The following is a 24,431-nucleotide window of genomic DNA, read 5'->3' as shown; positions in this document are numbered from 1 at the left end:
CACACATGCTCAATTGGTGTAATGTCTGGAAACAGTGATGGCCAAGACAGGATATCAATGTTGTTTGTTTGCAGAAAAGCACTGGTGGCTCGAGCAGGGTGGGAGAGAGCGTAGGAATAACTGCAGCTCTGGGTGTTGACCAAATAACGGCACGAAGGGGTTCTGTAAAACCTGCTGGTACGTGTTGACATTCACAGGCTGGTCGAAGAAGTATGGTGGTGTGTGATAATCGTGGCTGAACGCTCCTCATACCATGACGCTGTCTCCTCCCCATCTATCGACCTCCAGCATGCAACAGTTGGCGTAGCGTTCGCTGGGCGTCTCCAGACCCTTCTTCTCCTGTCAGCATGCGAGAGGGCAAATCGACTCTCGTCAACTGCAAAAGCTGCCTGGCCCACTGCAAACGTTGTTGACGGTGCTTCTGTGTCAGGAAAGGACCAACGTATGGGCGTCTGGCTGCAAGTCCTGCTTCCCGTAAACGGCGTCGCATGGTCCATTCAGATACTGGTACACGCCGATCAACCGCTTGACGACCTGTTTCTGGTGCTGGCAAGAAAAATAATGGGTGAATATAATCTCTCCTTAACAGCCGAAAAATCTGTCTCGCTAAACAAAGTTTAGGTTTGAGGTCGACACATCGGATTTTTTGCATATTGCACATGCGCATTGACAGTTTTGAACTGGGAACTTCAAATTTTGTGTGATCGGTAACTTCTGTTGCCCGTGAACTTTTGTCAACCTCAATTGATGTTACTGGATAAATTTTAGTCCAAAATGGTGCGTTTTTAATGACCGTCAGTTATAATTTAGATCTATCATAACATAATGATTTATGTTAATGAAAATGTCATGATCATCGGCATGAAGCTGAGCAGAAAGTGGCTGTTTTATCCATGCCGCCTTTTGGCACATTTCTTTTTTAAACTTTGTATTAGAAAGGGCAGGTTTATCTTTTTAAAGTGGCTGTTGAATTTTCAACGTAAATATAAATAGCCTCTCGACAGGCTACAGGTAAGAGGCAACTAATTTACCCAGTCAGTGAATATAGCTCTCTGCAACCCCTCACTCCCATACCATTAGTGTTACAATGATAAATCATGCCAACATTCTCAAACTTTTAAAGTTTTTAAGTTGTTTTTATTGGTGGGAGGGGTGGGTGCGAGCCGGGCTACCTGCGAAGTGCGCAGGCCCTATGAGGGCATCTAGGCCCTGGCCTTTTTCTATGGAAAATTTCAGCATCCTTTATAATGCAAAATGCTTTTGGGGCGGGTTACTTCCAGGGAAATGCTGCGCTTCTAGGGCTAGATTTAAGGAAAGTAATTTCATCACACACAATTAGGGTGTGACGAGATGACTGTGTGACGAATGACCGGTTACCCTCAAAAGCAGTATGTGGTCACGAAGGCCGCCATTCAATCATTCATAATGTCATACTTTACACATACGCGTACAGTCAAACCTGTGAAAGACGGCCAGCCATTGTCAAGGAGAAAAGTGGCCGTCTTAGGCAGGACTGATCAAGATGAAGAAAACAAACCATTCCCATCTGAGGTCCCAATCGAAAGTAGAACCATTGTTGTTGTCTTTGTTGTTGTTGTTGCTGTTGTTGGTTTGTATTTCGTTTGTAATTTTTATTTTGTTGCTGATTTTGCACAAGGGTGACAATAAAACGAAATGTATCAGACGAGGAAGACCGAGTGCCATCTTAAAATAAAAACATGGGTTGCCACCACTTGGGGAAAGAGGGACGCTTCTGTCACAAGTTCATGTTGACGTCCTTTGTTACTTTGTTACAGACTGGATAAACAGTGACCACTCATCTCACGTACGATTTGTGTATGGGTTCTGGGTGGGGCTTATGGATTATGAGGGATCACACGCTTAACTCACCAGCAGTTGAAAATTGGTAGCTATTGATCAACAGTGGGAGGGGCCTACGCAACATGATCGGTTGGAGGGACTACCTAACAACAACGACAGGTGATTGAATTATGATGGCTCGCCCACAAGGCCAGGGGCCAATGCACAATTTATGACAAAACGTAATGTAGTCACTAAGGTGGCCGTCTAAGACAGGTGTTATTACTTAGGTGTGTTAAATTATGGTGGCCGCGGCCGCGTTGGACAGGTGCCCGTTTTACACAGTTAAATTCTATAGAAAAAACGCAAGGGGGGAAATGGAAAGTGGTCGTTTGTACAGGGGGCTGTCTTATAGAGGTGGCCGTCAGGGCAGGTTTGACTGTATATTATTAGTCTTTTATGCGAAATAGTGTCAGTACAAAAAATGTGGTGACAGTCTGAGTCAGTATAGTGTGCGCTAGTACTGGTTGGGAGAGACATTCTCATTCCTGGACATCTTCTCTGGCCCTAGCATATTGAATTTCACTGGGGTACTTAAACAGTTGAGAGCCATTCCATTGATTTTACTGCCAGCAGAAGATAGGCCTACTTTCAAGTAAGATTCAAAGTTGTAACTCATTGTCACCAAAGTTTTTGTAGAGTCTAAAATTATATTTACTTTCGGATTGTTTACAGATGAAAAGAACAAAAAATTATTGGCTACCAATTTGTTTTCAAAGTCTCTTTTCACATTTTCCATTTTTTCTAAAATCTTGTGTTCGGTCATTCTTTCTGTTTGTCACATAAAATTCTATGTATTTTGTAACTGCAGCCTAATGATTTTATTTTGAGTTGAAAAGGGTCCCAGTCAGAAATATTGACCCCATTTTGTAGACATTTTGACACTCACATTGGCAAAATTGCCACAAACTCATGTCAATTGTAATGATGTTATGACAGGCCACCTTTTCAGGTTAGACCCTTCTTGTGGAGAATGAAGAGGTAAAGTTCAGAACATACAGTCGAACCTGCCTTAACGAAAACCTGTATAAAATGGAAACCTTTCTTAACGGAATCTCCCCGCTCCCCCCTTGATATATTCCCTTTTAATTACCTGTATAAAACGGAAACCTGTCCAACGCGGAAACGGAAAGAAAATACGCTCCCTTCCAAAGGTTTCACTTGTCTAAGACGGAAAATGCTTTGCCCACTCTGCCCTGATGTGAAACAAAACTCGCAAGTTTGGTTCCGCCGGCTCTAAAGTTAATGCCATGGCCATGCTGCTGGGCGAGCGATGGGGAGTAGGGGTGCAATTTGGGGGTAGATGTTACCCCATCATATGCGAGCCCTGAGCGATGCAGATGGTCAGAGTGGTGTGGGTGCGAAATCTCACGACTGCCCGTGAGAGTGCTCGAGTAGCGAACCACTACGGAAACTTTCCTGGGTAGCCAGAAGTGTGAAATTAGATTGACTAATGCCTGCCGCCCTGATCATACCGCCAGCCGAGAAAAGAGTTTCTCGAATCATTGTTACATAATAGCAGTGATGGGTAGCATTAAAAACTGAGAGGCCTTTTATGAGTACACGTGCATCATACCATTGCTTACATGTCTAGTCTTAAGTGTCGCTTTATTGACAATGAAATTATAAGATGAGATTTGGCGAGTTTCTGTGAGTTTTAAAATTTTTTCGGCGAGTTTTAGTGAGTTCCAGTGAGTTTTGGTATTTAATGGTACCCGGAACAAAATATAAACCACAGACAAACCTGCTCTAACTGCTAGAAAGGTCACCTGTCCAAGACTATCCCTTACTTGTACAAATGACCCAGGACCACTTCCTATTTTACCCTTTGTGTTTTTTTTATAACGACACTGTCCAAGATGTCCACCTGTCTAAGACAACCCCTTTGCTGACCTTTTTCAAATGGCAATATCTCACAGACTATCAAATATTTTCAAATTCTGTAAACACTAATAGTCCATGTAATGACTAAACAAATTGTGTGTGAAATATTACGGCTATTGAAGTTGTGTTAGTATTTATTTCCGATGTAACAAAAACACCTTAACCCTATCCATACGTTGTGTTTTACTATCGTATCCATATGTGGGGAACTCTGTGCCACCACTTTTCAAAGAGGAAATTACTCATTAATCCTATCCGTATGCTTTGCATAGCAGTCTGTCAAAATGATTTTTTGAGAAATACTGAAAGTTTCAAAGAGAGCTTCGTACTAGAAGTATATTCTAAAATGTGAAGAATACAACCCCGGGGGTACAAAATGACCCCAAAGCGTATGGATAGGGTTAAACCACTAGGCACAGCCAGTAGACCGGGTCCTTTGCCCCTGGGCAATTGAGTTAAAAGCTTCAAATTTAAAAAAATGAAACTTGTGTGTGATGGTTGATTTTTCCTTTTATTCCTCAGAAATTGAGTAAAAGCATATACAGGGACTGGGATATATTATCAGGAAACCAGAATCCAGTAAGCCCTGGTGACGTCTTGCAAAGCATTTTGATGACAATATTTACCAAATCTGTGAGTGTGGTTGTCACAGAAAGCTGTCAAAGCTACTGGTTGTGAACAGATCTGCAGACTCCAGGTCCCTTACTTTGTTGTCTATGACAGGATGGAAGTTTGGGAAAAAACTGAGAAGTTAATTCTGCTTTTAGTTTTTACCATTTTCGCACAAGGTACGTGTCTGAGTGAAACATGTTGTTTTTTTACATTTAATTAGAGGTGCATAGTAAAATGGCTTTATTCCACTTTTAAGAAAAGGTCTCATCCTGTGGAAGTGTAATAGTCTTGTCATTTATAAAGTTCATTCAGGGGCAGATGGGAATGCAATCTTTATATATATCCCTTGGCGGGCTGAGTTAAAAAGGAATGAAGTGACCAAAGGACTGTGAAGTAATTTGAGCTTTCTTTAGGGGTTGGAAGCCTATAGCCTATTACTTTCAATTACTCTTCCAGTTCAGTAGTAGTAGTCTCTTAAGGGGAGGAGCGACCCTTGATTTTGCAGATTTTGGGTCAGGCTATGCAAATTTTCTGTTGGCTGATTTTTCAAGATCAACCAGTTTTTTGTCCAAAAATAGCATGGATACATTTGAGAAAGTGTTTATTCTCCACGTAAATTGCCTTTAAAAACATGACGATGGGTTAATATAGTGGATTTTCACAATAATAGTCAGTTTTCGCAAAATGTAATTTTTTTGCCGTTTTTTCCCTACTCCTTCCTTAGTTTTCATCACTTTGAGATGAAACTTTCAGGATACATAGATGGCAAGGCTGCCATCAATGTAACAGAGAGATATTTGCGAAAACAATAACACTTTTCCATTGGCAAGCGATTATGCAACCTAAATTTTAAAAAAGTGTTTTATACTTTGGGAAAATTCTCATATATTTTTTTCTTTTGCACTTATTGAAATAAGCTTGCTGTTACTCTGATAGGGTCTAGTTCAGGTACACTCTCACCACATTTGGTCAAATTTGGTTGGTAAATAAGAAAGCCTTAGGGATTTGAAATTCATTGTTTATTTTAAAGATGGCGGCCGTTTCCATAGCAACCGTTGTTGCTGTGCCCCCCCCAAAAAATGGTGCATCAAGAGATTTTACTATGCCTAATTTATATGTGTACTTAGATTTGATCTTGGGCAACAGACATAGAAAATGGTCCTCAAGGGTAGCTCTTCCCGTTAATCGGTACCTAGGTCCCAAAGGATAACTATCAATAATCATATTTCAAAGTGCCATACTTTTATAATTATTCAAGTCACATATATGGAAATTTCACATGGACTCAACAGAGTTGTTTTTTTTTTCTTCTGTGTTTCAGGTTATGTATCAAAATTATTCCTTTACTTTATTTTCATTGAAATGTGGCAATAATAGAACCAAATTAGATGGAGAGGTTTATCTAATTCTCATTGTTTTTACTCACCAGTACTCTTGACAAATTTACTATTTATTAATTAATCAAATACTAATACACAGTGTAAAAACTTTTAGTCTAGTCTCTGTAAAGATATACTTTTCTTGGGTTCTCACTCTTTCACAATAAGTACACTTTGCTGTATTGATATTTGTTTGTGTTTTAAACTAGCAAAGGGAGTTGAAGAAAGAGGAAGGAAAGGAAGCATCTCGAGAGAAAAGATCAAAGAGGAGAATAGAAGATAGTGAAAAAGAGAGAGAATGGTCTTAAGAAATTAAATGTTCTTAGAGTGTGTCAGAATTACCTGCACATAAGGCCACCTCTATTCTCACCCGGAGTGAGAATAGTGCAGGCGAGTCTTGTGGCTATTCTCACCCGGTGCGCGTTCACCAAATTTTGCGTTCACCCTAAACCACAGAATTCTACACTGTGATAACAGAAAAATTGTAGAATTCTGTGCCGTGAACAAACGTTCCATTACAACTGTAGCCTACTAAAAGCGTACAATTTTGTCTGTGGGCAGTGGAGAGAGAGAGAGAAAGAGAGAGAGGAGTAGCGCAAGAATTTCCGGGCAAAACAAAATGGCGACCCGCGTAGTTCGGCTCGATTCGAAAAGTTAAATAGCCGTAGCATCTTTGTAGACAACCAAATTAATTTACTTTTGTGTTTTAACATCATTTTTTAACTTTGTTTTGGTCAATTTGATCGTCCACACCGATAGACAGTATTCAGAAAGAGACAGAGAGAGAGAGAAGAGGGGAGGAGTTGATCTTGCGAGAACTTCCGGGCGGGTGAGAATAGCCACTTTCTGCACATAAACCAAACTCTTTCTTCCCTTAAAATAAGTCTCTGGATCAGTGTAGGTGAGCAGAAATAGCCATCAGACAGGGCCAGCCCTGGACTAAGTTGTTTTGTGATACTAGGCTATTGCTAAGATTTTAAAGTTATTCTTTTGAAAAATTTAGATTTTTATAAGATCAAATGGAAGGTAATTTATGATGCATTTGTTGTCTTTTTTTACATGGATTGAATACTTTTCTGTCTTGTAATGTTGAGCAATGAGTTTTGCTGGGCTTGAAAATGGCTCAGCCTTAGTTTCGCTGAAACGGTTTGGGGACATCCGCAACTTGGCTGTAAAATTTTCTTCAGAGCTGTGTTTTGTGGGTTTTGAATGCTTTTCAAGATGAGCACAGGTCAGAGGTCACCGTGTAAAGTTAAAACATGGTTGCAGTTTTCTTTTCACAGATTTACAATGTTTCATTTTTTTCACGCCATCCTTTCTCAGAATGTCAAGGGCAGCAGACTCAGCCTTTGATTGCCTTGGAAAATTCACAAACAAACGTGGAAATCACTCTTCCTGATGTTGGTGATACCAAACTCGTAAGCATAAAGCTTGTGAATTTGCCGAAAGTCCTGCCGATATTGTATGTGTATCCACAAAAATTTACTACGGTGATTAGATCTGAATTTGAGGCTCGCGTCAAGGCGGACACTGATGCTGCGGTCCGTAAGGTCACGTTGAAGTTCAGTCCAGTGGAGAGAGTGGATGCTGGTTCCTTCAAGTGTTTTGAAAAGCTGACAGAAACGGAGATAGAAAACTGTGGCCAACAGCTCATTGTAGTTGGTGAGTATGTGGGAGATACTGTTGTGTACTCAATGTAGTTATTGGATCGGTTTGTTTTTAAAAAATATAATTTTTGGTTCCGGCTTTCTTCTCTTTCTTTTTTAATGATAATTATAATAATAATAATAATAATAATAGTGATAATAATAATTTAAAAAATGAATTACATTTATACTTATACAGCACATTTCCATCTAGAAATTGCTCACAATGCGCTTTTCAATAATACAAACAACACAGTTTTTATAGTGATCCCCTACCTCTCTTCCTCCCTTCCACTCTCTCTCTCCCTCCCTCCCACTCTCTCTCTCTCTCTCTCTCTCTCTCTTTCTCTCCCTCCCTCTCTCCCTCCCTCCCTCCCTCCCTCCCTCCCTCTCTCTCTCTCTCTCTCTCTCTCTCTCTCTCTCTCTCTCTCTCTCTCTCTCTCTCTCTCTCCCTCTCCCTCCCTCTCCCTCTCCCTCCCTCCCTCCCTCCCTCCCTCTCTCTCTCTCTCTCTCTCTCTCTCTCTCTCTCTCTCTCTCTCTCTCTCTCTCTCTCTCTCTCGTGATACTGAGGACCGTACGGTCAGGTTAAAGTTCAATCCAGTCGAGGGAGTGGGTGCCAACTTTTTCAAGTGTTTTCTAAAGTTAGCGGATATTGGGGTAGAAAACTGCAGCCAGCAGCTCATTGCAGTTGGTATCTGAGAGATACTGTTGTGTACTGAATGGTGTTTGGATGGGGGATTTGCGTCATCTTCTTTTTTTTTTTTTCCTTTTTTTCTTTCTTTCTTATCAGGGTAATAGTACAGTAATAGTGATATAACAATAATGAAATGCATTTATACTGTGCATTTCAATTTCCTCCAAGAAACTGCTAAATGCGCTTTTCAATAAAATACACACAACACAGTTCCACAGTGGTCTCCGCCTAAGATCCCACTGCTGACAGTCCCGGTTCGCTTAAGATCCTGCTGTTTTAAGAAAACAGAACTTTTACTATACGAAAGTCTCTCCTAAGATCCTGTTCTGATTCACTCTGAAGGTCTACATTCAGCTAAGATCCTTTGTTTCAGATAATGATTTATGGAATAAAAGCCCGGGCAGGCACAAAAGGTCAACCAAGAGTGAAAAGTTGAGATCAATGAACTGCCCGTCGTGTCAAAGATCAGCCACTTTTGTGAATGTGATCATATTGTTGTAAAACTCGATGAAGCGGTACATCAATGTTTGCCCGAAACTAGGTCACACAGAGGCGAGAACTGAACGACAGGTTTGTTTTGCCCAAACATCGCACTCGCATCTGAGTTCTCCACCTTAACTTACATCTGTCGCTGGGTGGGTAGGGTGCCCACATGGGATCACATCGAACTGTGAACTCTTCCCTGACCATTGCAGCAGTTTTCTCTTTTCCCGAATTTGCGAGACAGACTGAATTTTAACTAGATTGGAGGGAGACCATTTTACCACCGGTTCTGAGCCTTAACAAGGGTCACCGTAGATTCTTCCCTGGGTTTGTTGGCTAAGATCCCGTTCACCTAAGATCCGGCGTTTTCCTTGCTCCCAAGCACTGGGATCTTAGGCGGAGACTACTGTATAGTGGTCTTTTGACTAACACCATCTTATGTGTCTGTCTGTCTGTCTGTCTGTCTGTCTGTCTGTCTGTCTGTCTGTCTGTCTGTCTGTCTCTCTCTCTCTCTCTCTCTCCAGGTTTACTAACATTACATTAATCAAGATGAAGAAAACTAAAAATATGCCTCAGCACAAAGCATTTAAAGATATTATTTTAACTGTTTTTTTATACCTTGCCAGGGAACATGGGTCTCTAATATAATGATTTGATTTAAGTCATTTTACATCTGAGGGTTTTTCTTGTGTTCTTGTGTCCATGGCGTTTCAGTCTTGTTTTTGCTATTTTTGAATGTTTTATGAGCTATAGTGGAACCAAGTCTGTCTTTCTCTTGTCCATTATCATTGTGTGTTAGGTAGCCTTATCTTCAGTAGACTTGGTTTACAACGAAGTAGTTTAACACAGCATTTCTGTTACCAGGAAAAGATTTCAATTCTCCCTTTTTAAAATTTTTTTTTTTTTTACCCCAACTTCGTTCTATGCATGCTCCTTCTTTGAGAATTGAATCTGCCTAGTTGGAAGATATGTATAGAGAGCGAAGAGAGATTTGGAGGGGGGGTGTGTAAATACCCACTAATGGCAAAACTACTGTAGGAAAAATTTGTCTTCTTTAAGAATTGAATCTGCCTAGTTGGAAGATATGTATAGAGAGCGAAGAGAGATTTGGAGGGGGATGTGTAAACACCCACTAATGGCAAAACTACTGTAGGAAAAATTTGTCTTCTCACTGCTGCTGATTACGTTGCCTTCCTGAGTGCAGTAAAACTATTGCTTTCCGTTGCACGAGGTATGTTGTAAACAAACTTTTGATCACTAAAATTCCTTGAAATGGGAAGGTTAAGCAGAACTTGAAGGTATGTCATGAACAGTAAGTATATTATACAGACAATAGGGGCGGGCACGAGACGAGCCGAGTACACATTTCTCGTGAGAAATGCCCTTCACATCGCTGCCCGGGCACTAAACTACTGCTCGGTACAGAGAAGTGATACTGCTCGTTGGCTTGACATAATGAGTAACAGTAACGAGAGTGAGAGGCGAGAAATGACACGCAGACAGTGCCACCCATCACCGTGCCGTCCTGTGTGTGAAACTGAAAGGGAGGGAAGAGGGTGGCAAGACGAGGCGAGTGGGGAGTTGATCAGGGCCTAGGCCTAGATCTCCCTACCTTCCTTCTCCGCCTGCGCCTGCGAAACAGGGCTAGCCAAGTTTAGATCCCCGCCACGACCGGCCTTCTTGCTAACCGAGTAGCCCGTACTTGTGGGGCGAGAAGAGAAATTGGTCACGAGACGAGAAGCATTTCTCGGGACACGAGACCGGGACATGAGACGAGAAGCATTTCTCGGGACATGAGACGAGTTAATTTCTCCGGACCGGGACCGGTCCCGGCGAGAAGTAGGACATGGCACTGGACATGGCACTGGACTCTGTAGAAAATTCTCCTAACAAATCTTTCCTTATCCTTTCTGACTCTCTGTCTTGCATCACCTCTCTTACAAACTACACACTCCTACACCCAAAAATAGTTAGGCCACAACAGAAAATACACACTTAACTGAAACAGGGAAAAGTATCGTATTCGCATCGATACCTAGCCATGTGGACATCCGAGGAAACGAGCAGGTAGATGACCTGGCGAAGAAATCCTTATCCCTTCTGTTGGGATCAACGACGAACACTCTCCCACAGACTGACTTTAAAAATAAAGTTAAAAAGTACACTTCCAGTCTGTGGGAGAGCCATTTGAAAAAAACAACAAATAACAAACTGCACAATATTAAACCCAAACTAAAACTGCGAAATTCTTCGGGCCTCTCCTGAAGAGACGAAGTTATTTTTACTCTATTACGCATTGGACACACGGCCCTAACACACAAATACCTCCTTCAGGGAGAAGAGAAGCCGTTGTGTGTCAGATGCGACGCAGATTTTACCAATAGACACATTTTAACCGAATGTCTAGACTTCAGAGAGACCAGGAGGAAATACTTTAAATGCAAGAAATTGCAAGACATTTTTTCCGTTGTTGTTCCCAACAGAATTTTAGATTTTATGAAGGCTATTGGCCTTTATGGGAAATTATAGAATGAAATTAAATTATTAAAAATTTTTATAGATTGAAAATATGTTTACTCTGAATTTTAAGTGTTTCGCGCGCTCATATGACCGTATGCAATTGTGAGCGCTTTAAAACCTCATACTAAACTAAATTTGGACTTTACGCTTTACTACCTTGATTTAAGGTTAGTCACACCACCATCACTGGACTGCAAAAAAAAAATTATAATGCCCATTATGCATGATTTTGCTTGCCTCATGCTTCTTTTATCTCAAGCAAATGACCCCTGATTTTTCTCTTCAGGGAAACCCGACCGTCCTGTCATCAGTGTGCTGGATGGGTTCAGTCAGCTGGTGGGGGAAACTCTGATGCTGGAGTGTACGGTCAATTCTCGGACTTTGCCAGAGGACCACAACCTTCCGGCCAAAGTGTGGTGGCAGGACTCACAGGGCCGGGATATTGGTCTGCTAGGGGGAACTGACCCACAGGTAAGCTTCTTTCGCAGCGCTTGTAGAAAAAACACTGATAAGAAATTCTCACATCCTGAAGTGTCTTTCCCTTTGTCCCTCCCTTCACCCTTTAATTGTTTTTTTAAACTTTTTCTTTTAGTTCTCTCTCTTTATATTTCTGGGATGGTGTGGTATTCTTCTTTTTTCATTAAATTGAAAAATATTTTTCTTGTTACCATGTGTATTTTATACATAATAATTTCTTGGGTCTGTGCATGTAGTGCAAGCGAGAAGTGTTAAGAAAAGGAAGCAAATAGAGAGCCCTCGCTTATTTGTTTCAGCGAGTTGTGATTTACAAAAAATTTTCCAAACAACAGTGACAGTGTGGATATTGATGGATTCCGTCTAGTGCGTTGTGACAGGATGAAAAACTCAAACTAAGAGTGAAGTGGTAGAGTGTGTGTGTATGTGAATGAGAAGTGGTGCATATTCACAATAACATTAATGTGAAACCTCAGCTACGTACACCCGACATAGAATGCCAAATTGTTTTATCGGCCTATACTGAGGGAATTTTCAAGGTTTCAGAAAAGGATTTATAAAAGGGGGGGGTTTGGGGGAATGAAGAAACTCATGTAGCTGCTGCAATGCTTCACAGGAAGAGGAAAAGTGGCGGTGACCATTTGTTGCATATCTGAAAATCTGTTTATAGTTTTGCTGTAGTACTCAATCTGACATTGTAAATGGTTGTTTCCCTTTTCCAGCTGTCTGTGGACTCGGAAGATCGCCTCATACTGAAGGACGTGTCTCGCTCGAATGTGGGATTGAATTTTACGTGCAAAACAGCAGATGACACGGGTGATGAAAATCTTATGTTGGTGTCAGATGCCAGTGAGGTTTTCACTGTTCAGCCTGAGTGTGAGTATAGAACGTGACAGAGAGAGACCCTCTGAGTTGATTTTGTCTCTGCATTTCTGAGACTGAGTGTTGGAATTACAGGGTTGCCCATTATTACAAATTTGGCAGAATTGTCACGACTTTTTATTTTACGAAAATGCTATTGTAATACCCCTGATTCCGATTTTTTTAAATTTCGGGTATCCCAACCCACTGCCAACCCTCCCAGTGTATGAGGGAAACAAAAAAAAACCAACCTGACCCGGACAGTCTGCAGTTAGCATCCTCTTTTTTGCCTTGAGCCCTTGTAGTTGCTCAGCCCCACATTGCCCTTAGAAAAACATACTTCAGAAGTGCTGAATCCAGGAGTAAGGTAAACATTAGGTTGACAAGGTATTAGCTAAATCCCGTCTTTTTGTGCTGTGTGTGACAGCCAAGGCCAGTGAGATGTGTGACAGCCAAGGCCAGTGAGAGCTATTAAAAAAAAAAGAAATGGATCATTGTTTGAAACTAAATACAATGAGCCACCTTTTTTGCCCATTTAAAAAAACCCAACTTAAATGAACCAGTGATGAGTCCATCAAGACCTCTTTTATCATCATGCCTTTGTTTATGTTACTTTTATACTTGCTTGACTACAACCCCTGTCCTTGACACCCCTGGGAAGAAAACGATCCCTGACCATATTACGGTTTTGTTAACCTGATTACAAATTTTTTATTTGCTGATTACTAAAACATATATGCTGGTGTGTGGGCAGCCCTGGAATTAAAAGACACTCTGATTTGATTCTGTGTCTGTACTTTTTAATGTTCACATGAGAATTAAAAGACTTTCTGAGTTGATTCTGTCTCAGTACTTTTGAGTGTGAGTATGGGCATGTGACAGAGAAAATTACTTCTGATTTGATTCTGTTATTATACTTGCATATGGTTACAAAATGTGAGAGCTGTTTCAGTGTTGTAGGGTCCAGGCTTAAGATAATTATACTTGAAAGTAAAACCATATTTCCCAATGATAGATATCAATGTTTTTTGTGGGAAATTGCAGACTTGCTTTCTTTCTCATCCGTGAGCTTTGGAAAGGCTTCACTTCAACCAATCTCACCTCGTTAAGTTTGTAATCTATTGTTTTTTGTTCTCCTGTATGAGTAAGTGATTAGCTGGTGCTCTGATGTGGTTTGATCCTTCTTTCCTATCAAACATCTATCATCCTTAGCTCTCCTCATTTTTTAACATGTTACTCTCTATTCGTCTTCACTTATATGACCTGTTTGTGTTACAAGTGCTTCATAACTGTTTCTCAAACTGAACCCTTTTCATCTGACTCTCCTTACTATCACAGATGCCCCAGGACAGAGTGACATAATGATCAGCCCGTTCATGAAAAATGGTGCGGCTCTTAACTTGAATCTGGGAGAAAAGTTGCATTTCTCGTGTCAAGCGCAGTGCTGGCCTCAATGTGAGATCGCCTGGGTGTTCAAGCCTGAGAACAAGACTACAAAGTAAGAGCACAAATAAGCTGCTACCTCCTTTTCCCCCCATTCCTTTTTAACTTGTGAAATAGTGTTTGATATTTCTCTACAAATTATTACGTTCAATTGGGGATGGAGATTAGATTTGTTCTTTCAGGAGAATGTTCTGCCACTCCTCCCCCCCCCAAAAAAAGAAAGGGCTCTGACGATTTGGGCCAAATTCCACCCTGTAATGTGTCTTGTTATGTTTATGGGCCACTCTCAGCTGGTGAGGCCAGCTGGCATTTCAATTTCCCTGCATCTATGATGGTCACAAGAAACTGAGAGTTTGTATGAAATCAGGCTTTTTCAGTTAAAAAATGAACTAATACAGATTTCATCATAGGTTAGCGACCACCTTGACAGACAGCCTTGATTTTTTTTAAAATCCGAAAAAAAAAGACAGCAAGGAATGTTTCAAATTTTTTTGCTCTGAAAGTGTTAATGGGTTACCAAAGCTTCCTAAAGGGGCAAAACCACAACGTGCAGCACGGAAATCCTCCAGAAATTTTAGCCAAATTTTATGTTTTTTATCGACTTGTGTGGTACACCACGGACATTTTTCAGGAAAAATTTATGGTGCACGTATGGTCTTTAGTTTGTGCTCACTTTAGTGACAATATAAGCCGCCATTTGCGCAAAATCCAGTATCGCATCAATATGCCACCGAGACGAAAACTGAGAGACTTCGATCGTGCCAGAGCTATGGCATGGCTGTAGGGTGGAGTTTGTTCCAGAGAAGTTGCAAGAAGGCTTGCCATGTCACATTCTGCCATTTTCCACTTGAGGCAGCGCCATCAGGCCACTGGATCAGTCCAGGAAAGCCCTCGTGCAGGTCGACCCAAGAAGATCACTCAAAGTGTTTGCAAATGGTCCTTAACTCATGTTGAAGTCTGTAGGTAATTTATAATGGAGCCAGTCAAAGTCCATAACTTTATCATGAAATAATCGTTAATGATTTATTGGTAAGAATTAATTGTTAATAGTGAGTTGTTGAAGGCTACTACAGATGCGATGCTTGAAGTTGAACAGTCCCTTCAACTTTCCCAGCAACTCCTCATTTCTTATGACTTGATAATCATTTTTCAGTAGCAAATGTACGAATGTTTCATTTGTTTTAAAAAAAAAATAACCGAAGTCAAGATGTCAGCAGTTTTCATTTCTGGCAGAAAATTGATTATTGTGAAAAGTTGATGAATGATAGAGCAGTTGTGCACAGATAACACGGATACGGAAAACTCTTAAATCATGGATGGATAGCTTGTACAATTTGCCATTTCTCAACCAATATCTCTGTAATTTTTCGCTATACTGGTTTACTTGAAATGAGATAGATAGATAAGATAAGATGATACATTCTTGTCCCAGTGGGAAATTTTTTTGAAAATAAACTCATCTTATCTATCATTTCTTAACTCATTCGCTACGTATTATTTTCGGCTTGTAGACGAATTCTTTTTCGGGAGGACGAAAGAGATGACTAGTGGGCAGTTAAAAGGTCTTTGGGGCAACAAATTCAAATAAATATCAACGTATTATATACCAATATTTTTAGTATGGTTTGTAGAATACATCTGTAATGTTTATTTATGTATTTTTCAACTTTGGTTCCTGTAAGAGGCGATTATGCAACACAAATTTGATTGGATGCGGATAAAACTTGAAAATAAAAAATTTATAATCTTTGGTAAAACTAAAAAAATATGTTTGCACCTAGTCAAAAGATACACCAAAATAACCATAAATGAATACAGAACTGGAAAATATTGAAAAGTTTGCAGTTATTTACCTACATTCCATAATGTTTGTACATTTGGAACATAACATCCGATATTGAAAAATAAATAAAATTTTTTATAATCTTGAAAAACGATCACAAACAGAAAAAACCCACTCATATCTTATATGGAATTATTCAGAATTGCATTTGGAATAAACCTATACATGTCTTGAGTGGCACTTTTTGTGTAATTTCATCAAAAAGTAGTGATTTTGGGGAGAAAAAAATATTTTGACAATTTAGATTTAGACCTAGATCTAGCACTCAAAAATATTAATTTTTCAATAACAGTGCGTTGGCAATATGAGTCCAATCGTATCAATATTATAAAAAAGAATCCTACATTTCTTTAGTGGACAAAATAATGATAGATTTTGTTGTGTAAAATTACTAAGACTGGTGTCCGGGCTATAATTTTTGGCATCGCGATAAAACAAAGTCGAATAAACTACGAAATCGCGTTTCAAAGCTGAATCTAAATTTCCGATTTTCAGTGGGGGCGGCTTAGCGTATTTACGGCACTTTAGCCGCGCCGCCCCCCACGGCTTGGCGTAGCGAATGAGTTAGTTCAGTTAAGCCGATATAACGAAAAATAAAAAAGCGATATTGGTTGGGAAATTATGGATTTGTTAAACCCAATTGTCAATCCTGGACATGTTTGAGTTATCCATTCCTGACTGTATGAACCTTCATCCTCAGGTACAGTCCTGTGATTGGCCTTGAAGATCCCACAGTTCTTGATGTGGAAGTCAGCCGCTATGACTCGGGAAGCTACCGATGTCGCGCTCAAAATAAGTATGGCAAGGTCCGACATTCTTTCAGTCTCGAGGTGTTTTGTAAGTATCAAAAGAATTTTGGCTTTCCTTTTTATTTGTTGCCTTTTGAAACCAGAACAAACTTTGTGCACATGTGGTAACAGATTGGAGCATATTTGACAAAATGGCGAATAAGCAGATATTATATATATTTCGCTACCTCAGACCTCAGAATTACATTGTTCTATCTGCTGAGTTTTGAGAAATTTGATGTAAAAAAATTTGCATTTCACATTATGTCAAGATTTTTCGATTGCAGTTCTTTGTAAATCATTACATGGACCAGATACAACATTTGTTTTTTGATCTCTTGGTCTTAGTAATTCAATATGGCCAAAAATGTCAGAACTTTGTAATTCTGAGAAAGTGATTTGACAAAATGGTAAATAAACATATTTCGCAAAATGAAAAATAAACAAATGTTTCATAGGTGTAGAATGGATAGATATTCCACAAAATGTTGAATAAACAGGTATTTCGCAAAATTGGTAATAAACAGATGTTTTACAACATGGCAAATAAAAAAAGATGTAGAGATCTTTACATTCTTTACCTTCCTATGTTCAAACCAGACAACTCATGAAGATAGCCTAAAGACTTCGCAATTAGAAAGAGGATCGGCCAACTATGTCTGCTACATTCCCTGATGGGAAGTTAGGTAGCAATTGGCGTTCATGGTACCCAGACTTAAAGGTCTTGAAAAGTTAGTTTGCGTTCATGAAAGGCAATGAACTTTTCTTAAAAAGAATTTTTTGGGTCGTTTCCTTGCAATGGCTGTTTTTGAGAAAGAAAGTCTACTCTTTCCACTGACGATAAAACACAGGTCTTGGAAAGTGATTACAAGTGCTGATCACAAGCTGGGAGTGTGCTACGGAGTGATGCAACCCCCCCCCCCCCGCTCAAAACACACACACACACACACACACATGGATGCACGCACGCCTACACACACACACTCGTGCGTGCACATATAGGCATGCATACACACACACACCTTGAATTAATCTTAGAGACCAACAAATTTCACACACACGCAACATTGAATTAATTTTAGAGACCCAAAAAATTTTTCCCCCCAACAGATATCAACAGTCCCATCATATCAGTGGACGGCTCTGATGTGGCTCGCCAAACTGTTGATGAGGGGTCAAACATTGATATTGCTTGTCGAATTGACTGTCACCCGCAGCCTCAGATCAGGTTAGCTGTATGATCAGAAATTGTTGTGTGCTTGTGTTCATTGTTGCTGGTTTTTAGCCCTCCTTCTTTTAATTCTCTCTGTTGTTTTTGTGTAACGCTTACTACCCCCCCCCCCCCCCCCCCCCGACCCAATGCTTAGGGGTTGTTATTGTTTGTAGATATGTTTCTCTTTGCTCAAACAGCCCATCTCCTAAACCTAAACCAGGGGTGAACAAAGGTTTCGCAAAGTGCCACAGATAAATATTTCGTTCAATTTTTAATACGCTGGATACATTCTTTACTTTACTCTTTTCTTCCGCTTGCACTAATGGGTGTTGTGGGGAGACACAGGCATCTGTCTGCAGCAAGGCGAGTGGCCTGTAGGAGGGACATCCCTTGAGCTCTGAGGGTGTCTGCTACAGATTCACTCCAGCGTCGCCTTGGTCCTCCTCTGGCTCTCCAGCCAGAATCTTAAATGTTTTATGCTCTCAGAGCTGGTTGGTTTGAGGGCATCTGTGTGAGGTGTCCGAACCACTTGATCTTTTGTTTTTCAATGTGTGATAGGACTGGTTTTGCTCCTACCATGTCCCTTATGACTTCATTTTTTATTTTGTCTCATTTTGTCTTGTTAACCGATCTTCTTAAACATTTCATTTTGCATGACACAGCTTCCTCTCTAGGGTTTTTGTTAGGGACCATGTCTTTTGTGTTTGTTTCTCTCTTGTAACACCTGATCTCTGGCACTTATATGACCGTATTGTGTTGCAAGTGAAGTAAAAATCCTTCTAAATGCAGTTGCGAGTGCCATAAAACTCTTAATAAAAACTAAAGCTTCTGTCTTGTACAGGTGGCTCTCCCCTACCATGAGCCTCCTGAAGACGGAGCAGGGTCATGGTCCGGAAGTATCGGTCGCCAGCAGCAGTGTGACGGAGCATTGGTACCGCAGCTTCTTCGTCCTGGAGGCTTCCCGTTGTGAGGACAGCGGCATCTACACGTGCGTTGGGGAGAATGAGGTCACACGCATGCAGTCCAGCATCGACATCATGATCACATGTAAGATACACCTCATTGTGTTTTCAAGTTGTTTTTAGAGCTTATTTCTTTTACCTTTTCTATGTCATGATCATATATAAGATACATCTCATTGTGTTTTCATGTTTCTAGTCATGATCATATGTAAGATACACCTCATTACGCTTTTCAAGTTGTTTTAAGAGCTTTGATTTCTTTTACCTATTATAGGTCTTGATCATATGTAAGATACACCTCATTGTGTTTTCAAGCTGTTTTTAGATTTTTATTTCTTTTACTTTTTATATGTCGTGATCTTATGCATGATACACGTCATTGTGCTTGTTTTTTTTGTTTTTTTTTTGTCTTTTCAAAATTTAACTTAACAGTATCTACCTAAAGTGTTTGCCTTTATTCATTTAAACAGAATGATGTGTTGACTCCTTCTTAATAATTATTTTAAAAAAATAATTATGATGATAATAATGATAATGATGATAATGAATAGCATTTGCTTGGTGCAAATTCCAACTCAACTGCAAACTCTAGGGGCTTCACAATATCTTGTTACCCCAGCAGACTAGACAGCATTCTCAAACAATCACATCTTCCTGGGAAGTGTATACAGTGCAAGCTGCCTTTTAACAGAGGCTAAAATACTAACACGTTGACTCCTTATTCTTACCCCACCCCTCCTCCACTTTGTGTAGGTGGTTGGTGGGTGCTTTGGTGTGGTTTGTTCCTTCTTTCCTATCAGACATCTATCGTCCTGATCTCTCCTCCTTCTTTTTATGTTTGTTATTCTCTTGTAACACTTCTAATCTTCAGCGTTTGTATGTTTTATGACCTTATTGTGTTGTAAGTGCCATAAAACTCTTATGAGTGGGTGGTTGGCGGGTGTTCTGGTGTGGTTTGCTTCTTCTTTCCTATCAAACATCTATTATCTTTATCTCCCCTCCTTCTTTTTTGTGTTTGTTACTCTCTTGTAACACCTCTAATCTTCAGCACTCATATGAACTTATTGTGTTGCAAGTGCCATAAAACTCTTACTTTAAAAAAATACTCTTACGAAAACTAAAACTCTTACTTCACAACAACTTTCCTTTTTGGCCAGGCCGCCCAAGCAGCGTGACGGACGAGGAATTCTCGCTCAAGTCGGAGTATATATGGCAGATCCCATCTGGTCTCAAGTTTGAGTTTGTCATAAGGGCAGTCCCTCCGCCTGTCGTCAAGAGAGTCGTGTCCACGCGAAATGGAGGGTGAGTTCACTTGACGACAGCAAAAGTCAACATTAGAATTATGATACATTTCAAGGTTGCCCTGCTCCATTTGGATTTTGGCTAAAGTCTTGCCCTGTGCACAAGTTTTTGTTTGACACTTTCCCTACGTAGCCCCAGCTAATTGGGTATTCCCTCTATTCGTATCTAAAATAATAGTCTATTCTCTAAAAATGTAGTGTTTTGTGGGGTCCGTAAAAAATCCACCATTTATTGCAAAATAAGTTTAGAAGTACAAAACAGCACATATGTAAAGTTAAAGATCTATAGAATGTTGTGTGGAAAGGAAAAGGAGCTGTGGTAATATGAAATATGACAGCAAGGGTATGAACATTGACCTAAAAAAGCGGCAAAATATTACATTTTTTTTTACAAGTTGAACACTTGGACTAGGTCTAGATCTAGACCGTCGTCTGGTTCATACTCGCTATCACTATCACTGTAATGATCTATAGACTCTTCTTCTTCAAATCCCTCTTAAAATATCATGTCTAGTGCAGTATTTGCAGGCATGAGACGCGCTCGCTTTGGCCTACTGGAGGATGTCATTTTCAGCTCGACTACAGTTGGAACATCTATCGTTTCGTTCGAAAAAAACCCTCGCTAAAATCATCTTGAAGTCTAAGGGAAGAAATCAAATAAATGTTTAGACCTTCAATCATATCATTAGAGTCACATCCCTCACCAAATCCTTTATTCTTCTGTAAAAAAAAAAAGTGAAAGTTGAAACGCACCAGTATGTGCGTTCCGCATTGAACGAACATTCTCATGACGCACAGTGGCGTGCGCTGCGCAGCGAATGGTAAAGAAAGCTGGCGCACACAGGCATGCGTTTCGTAGGGGAAGTGTTAAAAGTTGATAGTTTCATATCTGATATTCCGTGTTTGGCAGCTATGGGGCCATGAGAAGTGTTGTTTTAGCATATGTGAGGTATCGTGGTGAAATTCGGCGCTTGATAGATTAATACTGAAATTAAAGAAACCAGCATTTTTCTACTCGTTAGGTAATTTTTATCGAATCTTTTTGGAACATTTTTTTTTTTTTGCTGAACATTTGGATTTTACTGAAAAACGTTGATCAAAGGCACAAAAAACGTGAACTTGCAATTTCAGAGAATACTCAAGCTTTGGAAGTCAACAAACTTTGGTGGCCATTTTCTGACTTCAATTGCAAATATCTCAACTGCTACCCAAAATGGTTGGGTGGTGTTTCTTTTAAATGAAGACAAATGAGCAAGCTTTAAGATGATGCCAATAACTCCATATGTCCAAAAATTGACAAGTGCCTGAATACACCATGTTGTGGCACATACCGTAAAAATCTGACTGTTTGTGAAGATGGACTGCCGACAGGTATTCAGAGATTTTGTCAACTAATGACTTGAATGGTATTATTTCCCCACCAAAAGAGATCTCTTTTTTACAATGCCTGGATCCATTCTTTGTACAGGCATATTTTTTTCTAACACTGCTCTTTGTTTTTCATTTTGGTGTATACAATGAATACTTTATTTGATAAATATGGGTAGGAAATGGCTTCTCCCAAAGCCACCTGCACCTGTCATGTTCTCTTCCTCTTCAGAAGAAGGGGACAAAGAAACCCCTTTGATGTGGAAAGATTTTTAAATGAAAAAAAAAAGCAATAAATCGTCAACATGCAATAAAGAAACACCCTTTAGAAAAATGTCTAATTTCTTTTGACAGCACACAAGTAGAGACCCATGGTCAAGACTTCCAGGTGTCTTCAGAGAGCAACTTTCAGGGGAAGGCCTACCTCACCAAGTTCATCTTCTCCAGCATCCGCACACTGGACCTCAACGATGCCGATCGCACGTTCACCATCACTCTAGAGTCTTCTGTCTTCACAGAGGAGTTCAGCTTTGTCATTCGCCCAAGAGGTATCCTTTCTCCTCTCTTATATTGTTTTTTATTAATAATAATGATAGTGATAATTATAATAATGATGATGATAGTAATAATAGTAAAAATAATAATAACAATAACGGTAATAATCATAATAATAATAATAATAATAAATGAGAATACAGCTAATAATTATAAGCAGATCAAAAAAGGAGTGAGGTTATGTCACCAGACCTCTTTAACATATGCAGCGAAGCAATTAACATCAGATCTGCCGATGACACAGTTTTATAGCCGGTTCAGGAAAGAAGCTTCAATTGCTTCTGGATATTGTTGTAACAGAATGTGAATGTAAAAGTTTATTGTTGAATGTGAAAAAAAAATCCAGAATGAGTGGTAGTATAAAAAAAAGGAGTTAATTCTATTTGTAATTTCATAAGCAAAGGTGAAAAGATAAAACAAGGTTCCACAGAAATAAAACAAAGAATTGGAATGGCTAAAGATAGTTTCAATAAAATGAGCCCAATCCTGAAAAATAGAAGCATCTCAATGACTTAAAAAATGAAAGTTCTAAATTGCTATGTGTAGCCACCCCTCTGTCAGGCTGTGAATGCTGGACAATCACTGAAAACACAACAGAAGCATCCGAAATGTGGTTTTGTAGGAGACTGCTGAAAACTTCTTGGAAAGAATGGAAATCAAATGGGGTAGTACTTGAAATGGCCTACGTGGGCGGCTCGCAAATGAAAACAATCAGAAAAAGATAAATGCAGTTTCTGGGACACTTTTATAGCCATAAAGGCCTTGAACATCTAGCTCTCACTGGCAAAATTGAAGGCAAATGAGGCAAAGGTAGGCCCAGAGCAATATACTTGGAGAACCTCAACATAGCTCATTGCTTTGGTCTAGTTTCGTCAAAATAAGTATCCGCGGGTGATTGTGGGTGCTCTTGCGTGGTTTGTTCCTTTCCTATCGTCCTTATCTCTCCTCCTTTTTTTTTGTGTTTGTAACTCTCTTGTAACACCTCAGATCTTCGACACTTATATGACCCTATTGTGTTGCAAGTGCCGTAAAACTCTTTCTAAGACTAAAAACTAACTTAGCTTTTTTTGTTTTTATTTGTCTTGTAGGTCCGCCTCATCACGTGACTAATGTGACAGCAGTCAGTGTGTCCCACAATTCACTACTGCTAGCCTGGCTGCCAGGATTCAATGGTGGGGAGGAGCAGATGTTTAGTATTGATGTCGGTCGGTCTGGAGGTGACTCATGGATGCTTGCTGTGGAAGACGTCTTGGATGAACGCGATGAGGAGGGCTACGTGAGCGCTCGTGTCCCTTCCTTGAGTCCAAACACGGAGTATGTTGTTCGTGTCGTGGCTTGGAACACACGAGGGAATTCCACGGTGGAGGAAGTTTTTGTTACTTCAGGTATGTCGATTGCATGAGCGCCGTCTCCTTGACTCCTTGCCTATATACCATTCACTAGTGTCTGGGGTATGGCAGTGAGACGCTTTGCCGCCACATGCAAAAGAAAAGATGCAGTCTCAAATATCTCAAGTTCTATGCCAGATAGATGGGTAGTTTTTCATCGACATATAGACAAATAAACAAGCTTTAAGATGATACTATTAACTTCACCTGCCGAAAAATTGATGAGTGTCTGATTCCACCACATTGTGACACAAATGTTTATGTGCACAGATGTATGTGGAGGACAGGGATGCCTGAGAGAGTATGTGTGTATGGGTGTGCGCACGTGCGTGTGCGTGTGTGGTTGTTTGTGTGTGTGTGTATGTGCATGTGTATGTGTGCGTATGTGCGTCTGTGTGTGTGTACGGGGTGAAACACCAAACCAATGTGCCAGGATTTGGACAATAAAGATTTATCTTATCTTTTACATTCTACTAATTAAGCAAGAACATGCTCCCTTTATTGACTATACCTCCAGGCTGGTGTTTCCCTTTTGAGGCTTACAGGATCTTTCGTGGGTTTGGTTATTTGTGAGTTTTCCTGGCGCTCCACTTCCTTGAGACAGTTATAGACGTTGAATCAGATGTCCTGCCTCTGTAATATTCTTACTGCGCTTAAAGGTTCATTGAACCCTTATCCTTCCTTGCCATATGTACCAGACTGGCATAGTCTAATGAGTTCATAACAGCTGAATATTGAATTGTTCCCTGGTAAAAATGAGATGCTTACTCTCAGCCTGTGATTTATTACCATTTTTCGTCTGTGTGTGCTCCCAACTTCCAGTTAAAACAAAGCAGACTCACTTCCAATGTATTACTGCTATAGGCTACTGTTAGGTCGCACTTCTTTTCTTTCCCCTCTGCTGTTTTTGGACACTCCACTACCTAAGAAGTGCAAAGTTCTATCTCACATTTTTGGTCGTATTGAGTTACTGAGACCAACCGAAAAAAAAAAAAAAAGAAAAGAAAAAAAAGTGACTAATTAAATATTCTATCAGCTCTATCAAAATCGTAAGATGATTTTGAGTCGCTTACGATTTTGAGTCGTTATCAAAATATTCAAAGGAGTGCATCCGAAAAAGCTGGACTTGTGAAACTCAAAACTTTTTATGTAAAATT

At 40.0% G+C, this 24,431-nt stretch overlaps 1 protein-coding gene across 1 annotated transcript in view; it reads left to right on the top strand.

Annotated features, from left to right (window-relative positions):
- The window catches only part of LOC101850784 (titin), a 43,962-nt gene that overhangs the window by 3,802 nt on the left and 15,729 nt on the right, over window positions 1-24,431 (top strand). The window contains exons 2-12 of the mRNA XM_005093486.3: window positions 4,267-4,532; window positions 7,059-7,397; window positions 11,365-11,549; window positions 12,275-12,428; window positions 13,752-13,911; window positions 16,400-16,536; window positions 17,598-17,715; window positions 18,542-18,747; window positions 19,820-19,964; window positions 21,686-21,879; window positions 22,975-23,271. Coding sequence (XP_005093543.1) covers window positions 4,469-4,532; window positions 7,059-7,397; window positions 11,365-11,549; window positions 12,275-12,428; window positions 13,752-13,911; window positions 16,400-16,536; window positions 17,598-17,715; window positions 18,542-18,747; window positions 19,820-19,964; window positions 21,686-21,879; window positions 22,975-23,271 — 1,999 coding nt within the window. The 5' untranslated portion in view covers window positions 4,267-4,468. The remainder of the gene's footprint in view (window positions 1-4,266; window positions 4,533-7,058; window positions 7,398-11,364; window positions 11,550-12,274; window positions 12,429-13,751; window positions 13,912-16,399; window positions 16,537-17,597; window positions 17,716-18,541; window positions 18,748-19,819; window positions 19,965-21,685; window positions 21,880-22,974; window positions 23,272-24,431) is intronic.

Source organism: Aplysia californica, unplaced genomic scaffold (genome assembly GCF_000002075.1).
Source record: "Aplysia californica isolate F4 #8 unplaced genomic scaffold, AplCal3.0 scaffold00065, whole genome shotgun sequence".
Taxonomy (NCBI): domain Eukaryota; kingdom Metazoa; phylum Mollusca; class Gastropoda; order Aplysiida; family Aplysiidae; genus Aplysia; species Aplysia californica.
The sequence above is the reverse complement of the archived record's forward strand: the minus strand, read 5'-3'. Positions and strand labels throughout refer to the sequence as shown.